Source organism: Hordeum vulgare, chromosome 3H, assembly GCF_904849725.1.
Source record: "Hordeum vulgare subsp. vulgare chromosome 3H, MorexV3_pseudomolecules_assembly, whole genome shotgun sequence".
Classification (NCBI taxonomy): Eukaryota; Viridiplantae; Streptophyta; class Magnoliopsida; order Poales; family Poaceae; genus Hordeum; species Hordeum vulgare.
Genome location: NC_058520.1, coordinates 2,141,077 through 2,151,810, shown reverse-complemented (window position 1 = coordinate 2,151,810; position 10,734 = coordinate 2,141,077). Strand labels below are relative to the sequence as shown.

At 46.3% G+C, this 10,734-nt stretch overlaps 2 protein-coding genes across 2 annotated transcripts; one reads left to right on the top strand and one right to left on the bottom strand.

Moving 5' to 3' along the window:
- Positions 1–1,446: 1,446 nt before the first annotated feature.
- On the bottom strand, positions 1,447–2,719 carry LOC123439109 (peptidyl-prolyl cis-trans isomerase CYP26-2, chloroplastic). Its single transcript, XM_045115858.1, has 2 exons — positions 1,869–2,719; positions 1,447–1,792 (listed from the first exon to the last, which is right to left on the bottom strand). The coding sequence occupies exons 1-2, from the start codon at positions 2,630–2,632 to the stop codon at positions 1,678–1,680; spliced, it is 879 nt and encodes a 292-aa protein (XP_044971793.1). The 5' UTR covers positions 2,633–2,719; the 3' UTR covers positions 1,447–1,677.
- Positions 2,720–5,699: 2,980 nt separating this feature from the next.
- LOC123439108 lies at positions 5,700–6,436 on the top strand. The gene has a single exon (XM_045115857.1). The coding sequence runs from the start codon at positions 5,762–5,764 to the stop codon at positions 6,305–6,307; it is 546 nt and encodes a 181-aa protein (XP_044971792.1). The 5' UTR covers positions 5,700–5,761; the 3' UTR covers positions 6,308–6,436.
- The last annotated feature ends 4,298 nt before the right edge of the window (positions 6,437–10,734 follow it).

Below are 10,734 nucleotides of genomic sequence, written 5' to 3'. Positions count from 1 at the left end.
AGCTGTTCTTCCAGATTTGGTTTTGAACGGAAAAAAAAAACAAACCGTATCCAACAGCACAACGCTGTGTATAAAATGTTCCTCCGCTCCGCCGTCACGATATGCTAGGTATTTCTATCTCCTGCCGCCGCCGGATTCCTCCGCCACTCCCGATCGCCAATTCAGTTCGCCGTCACGCCGTTTTCTGAGGTGTCCTCTGCGTCCCCGTGGCCATGGACGAGATCTTTGTCGTCGACCGCAGGGAGAGGTTGTCCGCCGTGAACCTGGGCTCGCCGCCGTGCTCTGCTGCCAGAGCCAGCAAGAAGCGCAAGAACCAGCAGAAGGAGCGCATCGAGTTCTTGGCCCGCATCGAGTCGACGTCGCCATCGCCGTGGGCAGAGCCCGCCGCCGCCCCCTTTTTCCGGCCTCACGCTTCCATCCGTCGGGCCCAGTCCCCCGCGGCCAGATCCGGCAAGAAGCGCAAGAACCATCAGGAGCGCGAGTTCTGGGCCGGCATGGGCGTCAATTCGCTGGACGAGGTCGCCGTCGTGGACCGCAGGGTGCGAGGGGAGGAGGATCTTGGCGGCAGGGGCAGGCTGCTGCTGGGCGCGACCAGAGCAAGCAAGAAGCGCGAGGACGGCGTGTTCTGGGCGAGCATGGAGTCGGCGGCGGTGCCCGGCCCGGGCGTGGACTCGCTGGACGAGATCGCCGTCGTGGACGACAAGCTGCGCGACGTCCTGCGCGGCCTGGGCGCCTCCGCCCCGGTGCGCGTCTACGGGAAGCGGCTGTTCAAGTCGGACCGGGTGATGAACCAGCACCGGCTGCTCATGTCGTGCCGCAGCTGGCGGCACGGCGAGCCGTTCCCGTTGGACGAGGTCCTGACGGCGGAGGAGAAGCCGTGCGTGCAGGTGCAGGCCTACGACCGCGCGGGCCGGCCCTACGTGCTCGACTTCAAGAAGCTGGAGTCCAACAAGGCGTACCGCCTCATCGCCGGCTGGGGGAAGTTCCTGACCGAGAACGGCCTCGCCGTGCCCAAGGACGCCAAGGAGGAGGACCTAGAGCCGGCCATGGTCGAGCTGTGGGCGTTCCGCTCGCCGGCGCTCACGGTGGGCGTGGCCGGCCAGCCGTGCGGCGCGCTCGGGCTCGTCATCGTGCACTACCGCCAGGGGGACGCCCCGCACGCCGACGCCGCCATCGCGGAGGTCCTGGCCGCGGCCGCGAACAGAGCGGCGGCGATGCCGTTGCCGGTCGCGGCGCCCGTCCCGGAGCACCACGAGGACGCCGTGCACGCCGCCGTGGAGGGGGCTGATGACGGTGGTGCCTGTCCTGGAGCATGGCCGGACGCGAGGACGCTGGAGGCCGCGGAGGCGCTGCTGATGCTGAGTAGATCGAGCAGATCGATTGACCGATCGTCGATTCCCAAGCTACGAACTTGCTAGAGTTAGACTAGTCAGTAGGCATGAAAAATTACTAGCATTTTGGTCTTGTCTTTGTTTCTTGGATGGCTATGCACATTTTGGTTTGGAACACAGTCGAGCTTGTTCATCCCTTCACTTGTTCATTTAGGCGTTTTCTAGTAGTTGGTTGCAATGTGGACGAGACGACATACATGAAAGAATGAAAAGGAGAGAAACGAAGCCATGCATGCATGAATGCATCTCAGATATGTTTGCTTCATCCGGCCACTGCTGCCTGCTGCTACTGCTGCTCAAGGTCAAGGATTCCGCAGTTGGTGACAAGGATCTTGGTGTATGGCCGGTTGAACCCTCGCTCTGCGACCACCGCTCTCTTGTCCCCGATCAGCTTGGCCACCCTGCACAATCACAATCACAATCACACACATTTTTTTCCATCGAGATCGATCGATCGATCGATGGTGAAGCACTGACTTGAAGTAGGCGGAGCCGGTGTTGTCCTTGACGGTGGCGACGGCGGCGATCCTGCCGACGACGTCCATGCCGGCGACGACGCGGCCCACCACGAGCGCCGACGCGTCCAGCTCGGGGGAGTCCCTGGTGGCGATCACGAACTCGGTGCCGTTGGGCACCACGCCCGCCTGCTCCTCCTGGATCTCCAGCCGCCCGCCCCGCGCCACCAGCTTCGGCTTCGGCGGCGGCAGGCTCGGGTCCCGCACCACGATCGACACCGCCCCCGCCGCGTTCATCGCGCCGCCGCCGCCGCACCGCGCGCGCACGGCGTCCATCTCGGCCGCCAGCCGGTCGGTCACCGCGGGGATGACCGGGTAGGACACCACGCCGGCGTGCTGCACGTACCCGGGGACCACCTTCACGAACTCCTTGCGCCGGTACCCGACGCCCGTGGCGAGCGACAGGAACCGGGCCGCGCCGGCCGGGGCCGCGTCGCCGAACAGGCCCACCGTGATGCGCCCGGCCGGCTCGCCGCCGATGGACACGTCCAGGAATGCCTTGGCCGTGACGGGCAGCCCGTCGATGCAGGCCGACGCCTCCTGCGCCCGGGCCGACGGGGAGACGGCACCGAGGAGTGCCGGCGAGGCCGCGATGGTGACCGCGACCGCGGCCGCGGCGGCACGGCGGCCGAGCTTCGGCGGTGTCGTTTGGTGGATCAGCTGAGGCGGAGGCGGAGGCGCCGGCGGCAGCGTGGGCTTGGAGGTGTTGAGGATCCGATGCGACATTGCTGCTGCGGGTTGGATGGACTGGACGCGCGTCTGGATGACAACCCAAATCCATTTTCTATCTCAATTGTATGGTCTGCATTTGCATAGCCTGAATAAACCAGCCACACACATAGCGTATATATATATATATACACTAGCAAAAGGGTCCGTGCGATTGTAACGGGAGAAAAAAATCCCACACGCTTTGATTTGATTCAAAAGTTGTGCTCGAGCGCCGAAACGGGGGCAGCAAGCGGGCAGAGGTACGCCCGCGGAGGCGGGTGGGTTGAGATCGACAACAGTGGTGGTTGAGGTCGGCCGCGGCGGCGAGTGGTGTGGCAGCGACCTGGGCACAAGCTAGGGTGGATCAGGGTCGACGCAATGCGCTCGAGCGCCGCAACGGGGGCAGTGAGCGGGGAGAGGTACGGCCGCGGAGGCCGGTGGGTTGAGATCGGCAGCGGTGGCGGTTGAGGTCGGCCGCGGCGGCGAGCGGTTGCAGATAAATGATGGAGCGCATAACAAAAATTACAGGGGCTTTGTTATTAAAATACCGTGGTGGATTTTCCGACGAAAGCAATAGCCGCTTTATTATTAGGTATAGATATATATAGGGTCGCGTTATTCGTCACCCTGGGTGAAAAATAGTTATTCTTCACGTCCTCTATTTTAACATCAATGCACCGTAATTTTACGTTCTGCAAATTTTATCTTATTTTATACATAAAAAGAGATAGTAAGAAAATGTATAAATACTATAAAAAATATTCGTCACCCTGAATGAGGAATAGTTATTTTTTACCCTCTCTATTTTAACATCAATGTATCATAATTTTACGTTACATAATTTTTTTTCTTATTTCATACGTAAAAAGAGACCGTAAGAAAATGTATAAATACTATAAAAAATATTTTTGTTACGTAAAATTACAAATGTAAAAACATAGTGTAAAATATACATAAAATGCATATTTTCTTGTCTTACAACCTATATTTTAAATTTTTTTATGCCAAAATTTACATAGCGGGTCAATATGAATGTAACTATTTGTATTTTAAATGTAATTTATTTATGAAAAGCTCGTAAGATTACCTCGGGTGAAGAATAACCTATTCTGCATCCTGGGTGATGAATAGAGTTTCAAGTTAACACTTGGCTCGTAAGTGGAGCACGGCCTTTTTTAACCTCAATTGCAAATTCAACCTCGATTCGCAACTGAAACCCAACTTTTTTTGTCCAGTTACAACTTCACCCATTGACTCACAATTGGGGTTGACTTTTTTCACTTGACAGTCCAACACAACTGGGGTCAATGATCAACCTATTAATTTTGTCCTAGTTACAAGTCTATCATCGACTCATAACAGGGCCCAACCTTTTCTCCCAAGCGCAAACCCACCCGCGACTCACAACTGGAGCCCAATCTTTTTTTTGTCCTACTTGCAAGTCCACCCTTAACTCATAACTGAGGCCCGACCCTTTTTTCCTTAATTACAAGTCCATCCTCCACTCGCAACTCAGGCCCAACACTTTTTTGTCCTACTTGCAAGTCTACCCTTAACTCCCAACTTGGACCCGACCTTTTTTCCTTATTTACAAGTCCATCCTCGACTCGCAACTCAGGTCCAACACTCTTTTTTGTCCTACTTGCAAGTCCACCCTTAACTCACAACTGGGGCCCGCCTTTTTTTTCCTTAGTTGCAAGTCCATCCTCGACTCGCAACTCAGGCCCAATACTTTTTTGTCCTAGTTGCAACTCCACCCTTGACTCGCAACTTGATCCCGATCTTTTTTTTGTCCGAGTTGCAAGTTCACCCTCGACTCGCAACTAAGGCCCAACATTTTTTTCGTCCTAGTTACAAGTCCACTCTTAACTCGCAACCGGGGCGTGAATTTTTTTGTCCCAGTCTCAAGTCCACACTTGACTTGGAACTCGATTCCGACCCTTTTTTGTACCTGTTGCAAGTCCACCCTCGATTTGCAACCGGGGGCAGCGTTTTTTTTTCAGTTGTAAGTCCACCTCGCACACAACTGGACTGGACCCTTTTTTGTTCTCCAATATGTTCAATTTGTAAGAGGTGTATGGGATTTGAAAAATTCTTTGGTTTTCCAAATTTTGTTTGGGTTTAAAAAAAGTTTGATAATTTTAAAATAGGTTTGTGTTATTACAAAAAATGTCCGAATATTTAAAAACTATTCATGTCTTCTTGAAATAAGTTCCAATGTTTGGAACAATGTTCCCTTTTATATATTGAACAATGTTCCCTTTTATATATTGTTATTTAAAAAATGTAAGTTTTTTCAAGAATGTTCATATTTTTTCAAACAAAGTTTTTGGTGTTCAAAATATGTACCCATTTTGTTTTTATAAATGTTCATGTTTTCATTAAAAAAGCTGAGATTGTTAAACAATCTTAGGGAATTTCAAAAGAGGATACCATTTTTCAAAAAACATTAGTGGCTGTGGGGAAAGTTTCGTGTTTTCAGAAGGATTTTTCTAAATCACATTTTAACAAACAGTTCGGATATTGAAAAACAGATTGTGTTTTCAGTAAAGATGTACGAAATTACAGAATTATAAATATTCTTCACATTTTTCAAAAAAGTCTTGAGTTGCAAAAAATGTTTGTGTTTTAATAAAAAAAATATTTTTTTTTTTACAATCTTCAATAATTGTTCAAACAAGGTTTCAAACCCGACGCTGCAGTGGTTCCTTAAACACTAGCGTTGAGTATTTGGCATCGATGCCTATGTGTGTAAGTGGTTAAATGGATGGGTTTACGAGCGGGTGGTTTGCAATTCGATACCTTTGAGGGGTACAAACAGATAGGCTCATTTTAGATGTGAGATATTATCTCACATCCAGATGTGACATAGTCAAACCCTTAAAAATAAGACGAAACACGGAAAGGGCTACAAACAGATAGGGTCATGTTAGATGTGAGATAATACCTCACATCTAAATGTGACATAGTCATGCCCTTATTTATTTGATACTCTATCATACAGTGTAGAAAAAGAATAAATATAGAACAATTAAGGCACCTTATCCTGCGCGGCCTCTTATATAGAGAAGAAAGCGCTGCCATGCATGTATATTGTACCAACACAACAACAAGGCCTAGCCAAGTGCAAAGTACAAAGGAGCAATGGCGAGCACCGCAACAACCGTAGCAATGGCTCTCGTCGTGCTCGCCGCCGTGTCCTCCGACGTCCTTCACGTCGCCGACGCCGACGCCGGCTTGATCGCCAGCACGTGCAAGAAGACCAAGAACCCCGCAACCTGCGTCGCTATGCTGAGCGCCGATCGAAGGAGCGCCATCGCCATCACCGTGCACGGCCTCGCCAACACTGCACTGCTGATCGCAATCGACACTGTCTACAACAACACCGCTGCAATCATCGATCTGTACCAGAACCTAGAGGGCACACCGGAGGGGGGCGCGCTGGCTGTTTGCAACGATGCCTACCTCGAAGCCGACAACGATCTCGAGCTCCAAGCCCGCCTTGCCCTCGACTATCTGAACTATGCCGGCGCGTCGAGGGTCATTTTACTTGCCAAGGGCGCTGGTGATGCATGTGAGAACGCGTTCAAGGCGATAAACAAGAAGTCCCCCCTGACCGACATGGATCGCCAGATGACGGAGCGCTGTGGCGTCACCGCCGACCTCATGGATCTGCTTGCCTCCAAGTGAAGGGAATCAGTCTCGGCTCGTTTCTATGTGCCTTTTGCTGTTAATAAATAATCGGTTGTGTCTGGACATGTTATGGTGATAATGCAATTTAAGAGTTACTTATATAATTATAATACTCCAATGACATTATATGCGGACGACACTATACCTATACTTTTTATGGATCATGATCCAGATAAAGCAAGAAATTTTAAACTGCTTTTATGTGCATTTGAGGAGCTCTCTAGTCTCATCTTTTATGTGCCTCCAAGTGATCTGAATCATTCCCGGCTCGTTTCTCTATGCCCATTGTATCAATAATTATTTCGTTGTGTCGGGACATATTATGGTAACAATGCGGTTTAAGAGTTACATATAGGCTGTTAGGGCAACTCCAACGCGCCGACGCAACAAACACGGATTCTAACCTTTTTTATCTGTTTGGATCGGCCGAACGGACGGGCATGTCCGCCTTTTGGTTTGGTTCGGCCGGTGCTCCCAACGTGGTCGACACGTTTATCGACGTGGTCATAATCTTTATTACTGGTCTGAGCGAAATTTCAGGTAAGAATAAGATGGGTTAATCTACGCCGTAATAACTTGGTCTGGTCTCGCATTTTCTAATTAACGTCAAATTTCTAGAAGTCTCTTATTAGTTTTCAGATAAGAATTGGATGGGTTAATCTACATCATAATAACTTGGTCCCATCAGATGAGCGGCTTGTATTTTCTCAATAACGTGGAAATTTTTAGATTCTCTAATAAATTGCATAGAGATAGAAATAGATATAGATATAGATACAGATATAGATACAGATATAGATACAGATATAGATATAGACAGATTAATTTTCTACGGAATGGATCTCCCTCTCGGAATAATTATGGAACTCATTGAATGTATACAATGAGAGTAGATTTATTTGTTGATTCGCTAAATATTTTGTACGTCTATCACCATGCGGGGTATATGACAACTAGTACTCATAAGTACCTTCATTTATTTGTTTGATTTGTTATTACACTCATTTAGTTAAACGATAAATATACCTTAACTAAGAAATATCTCCCACGGCGTCCACACCTATAGGAAGAGTTGCCATGATGCACCAACACAACATCGTCAAAGCTAGGTTCAAAGTGCAAACAGCAATGGCGAGTCTCACAACACCCGCGGTTATGGTTCTCATCGTGCTCATCGTTGTGTCCTCTATCGTCCTCCCCACAGCCTGATATGTCAATTTTACATAATGAATCTTTATTGATACTAGTACAAATGCCCGTGCGTTGCACCGGGCAAAAAATATCTCAAGGCTTTCCTACTAAAAGAATACTCTGCACCCTTGTACTAAAAAAACACTACACAATAGTGATTGATTCAATCTCTGAAACCTAGCTATCTAAATCTACCTAATTGATCTTGTTTCTTGATTCAATAGTAAGTAGTTGTAGCTTAATTTTCATTCGGTTTCAATGGATTAATTCAAGCATTATTTTCTGCTTAAAATGAAGCTATATGATAGAGGTTTTGTTATTTCTCTTATAAAATAAAAATGAAGCATTACTGTATGTCCTAAGAAACTATTTACTTGCAGCTATAAATTCAAAAATGGGTGCGTTGAAAAAAGAAAACCCCACTAATTCGCGAGGCACATTCGTTAGCACTTCCCAGACTCAACTAAAAGCATCCCCTCTTGTTCAACAGCCCCAGCTCAACAGAGCACTTGCAAATTATAATGAACGGAACCGTGACTTCATGGTCACAAGGCAGCAGCTTCACCACTGCGCCAAGGCTCCCCTTCAAGACTTTACTTTCCCTTTCATACAAAAATGCACTACTGGTTAAACCCCCCTGCTTATCAATCTGCACTTCTGCAGACAGTGTCAGCGATGATATGTTAATCCTATTATGTTGTTGAAACGCAGTCAGTGTGTCATGTTATTGGTACACCTCCTTGTTATGTTACTAAACCATTGTTTGCAATGCAGAACATCCTGAGCTGTACAAAGGTCAAGATTCACAAGCTAATGAAACTGGAGGCAAACCAACAAATAGTAACAATCCAGGTGGTCCACCTGTAGCGCATAGAGAAGCTGCTACCGATGAATTGTTGCTTGAGCGTTTCCGCAAGCGAGAAAAATTCCGTGTCATGCGAAGATAATAATAGCTGGCCGGGTAGGCTGCTGGCTTGGTGCTGTTGCCCTTTAAGCAGAAAACATGTAAGTGGCAACACACGATAGTCCTCCATGTATGTGTTGGGTTATTCAGTGAAAACCCATCACGCTCCCTTGGTTGGTTACTTTGCTTTTGCAGCTCCTGTGACAGAGGAACTATGAAGCTGATTTGAGTGGGTCTGTTACCTTGCATCAATCTGGAGACTTCATACAGTTCGAGGACTTCACGGTGGATGTCAAATTGAAGGAGTCACTCTTATTTTAGGGACTAGCAAAAGGGCCCGTGCGTTGCTACGGGAGAAAAAAACAATACACTCCTAATTTATAAAAAATGGTCTATAATTTGAGACTTCGTAGTTACGGCACAAACATATATGGTTTTACCCTACAAAAGTTCAGTTCAAGATTCCACATGTCTTCTATTTTAACACGGCTTGCATGTAGATTTAATACATATAAAGAAACGGGCAAGTGACCTTCAATTTCATCTTCAATCCTGATTTTGTTGACGTCTTCATCCCCAATCCGGATTAGTATCGGTATGAAAGAAAGACGAATAACGAATTATTTATTAAAATTGCATCCTAAGTAAAAATATATATTAAATGTTTAACATCTAAAATAACATGATATTTAAATTCTACATATTTTTTAATCAAATTCTATATATAACATGTTAAATTTGTAGTTACGGTTTAATATGTACCGCGGTTTACGTTAGAAACATAAGTTTTTTTTTATAAAATAGCAAGACGGATTAAGAATACATATTTCTTTTATTAGTAGAGCCCGTGCGTTGTAACGGAAGCAAACCGTACAAACACGTCATAACCTAATAATCATGATTTAAGACCTTTATTTAAAGTTACTGCATAAATAGAATTTAAAAATTGTTAAATAAGTAAAATAACATCATATTTAGATTGTACGCATCACTATAGATTCAAATTACATTATAAATAGAAATTTAAATATTAAATAGGTAAGAAACATTATATTTTGATTCAACACATTTTTTGAATGAAAGTTCATATGTAATAATTTAAAATTAGAGTTACAGTTTAAAAGATATAATTTTTAAAAGTATTTGTTAATTATAATTAAACCGCGGATTAATTAACAACATGGACTGGCCTCGTTATGAAAAAATGGATTGTACGCTATTGATTAAAACTACATCATAAATATAATTTTGAAATTGTTAAATAGATAAAATAACATTATATTTAGATTGTGCGCATCACTATTGATTAAAATTACATTATAAACACAATTTTAAAAAATTAAATAGATAAACTAACATTATATTCAGATTCTACATATTTTTCTAATAAAATTTCATATATAATAATGTAAAATTGGAGTTATCGTTTAAAAGATATGATTTTTTAAAGTATTTTGCATTTATATTTAAACTACAGATCAATTAATTAAAAACTGTAGGGGTGTTTTCGAAAACATACGGAAAACGATTGTTTCTTTTACTCAAGTATGTACTGCGGGTTTATTTTGTGAAAACTGAAGGAGCTTTCTACAAAAATTCCAAAAACGTTTCGTTTTCTCAGTTAATTATGTACTGCGCGTTGATTTCACGAACTCACAGGGGGTTATCTGTAAACAATACAAAAAACGATTGGTTATTCACTTAAATCAGGATTGCGGGTTGATTTCGGAAAAGGTCAGGGGGTTTTCTGCAAAACAACCACGACGGTTGACAGAAGCACACGGTGCTTTATTATTAGGGAGAGATTTGTGGCTCTCGCAAATTGTTCAACTGCATGTTCATCTCCCTGGAAGAAACTCTGCCCTTGGGCAGCAGCTCCCCGCTCCGCGTCGGGGCGTGGGCCGGCCTTGAGGGAGGGTCATCCCCTTCGCACGTCCGCCCGAGCTCCCCGCTCCTCGTCGCCTCCCTCCTCAAAGCCGACGAGCTCATCGTCGTCCTCGGCCCGCCGGATCCCTCTCCTCTCTCGCCTATCCTTCTCGGGGGGGGGGGGGGGGGCGCTTGCCGGGGGCTTAGGGTGAGGGCGGTGGCGTTTGTGGCGCGGGCGACGGTGGCTCCCCTCTTCTTCTCTTTGTGGCTCGATCTGGATACGAAGGGGGCAGGGAGGTCTGTGGGGTGGGGAAGACGGAGGTAATGGGACATGGTTTGTTTTGTAAAAACCGAAACGTTTTTTCCACTTAATGAAGGACCGCAGGTTGATTATGAAAAAATAGAGGGATGTTTTTGCAAAACTGCCACGACGGATGACCAGAAACCCTATTTGCTTTATTAT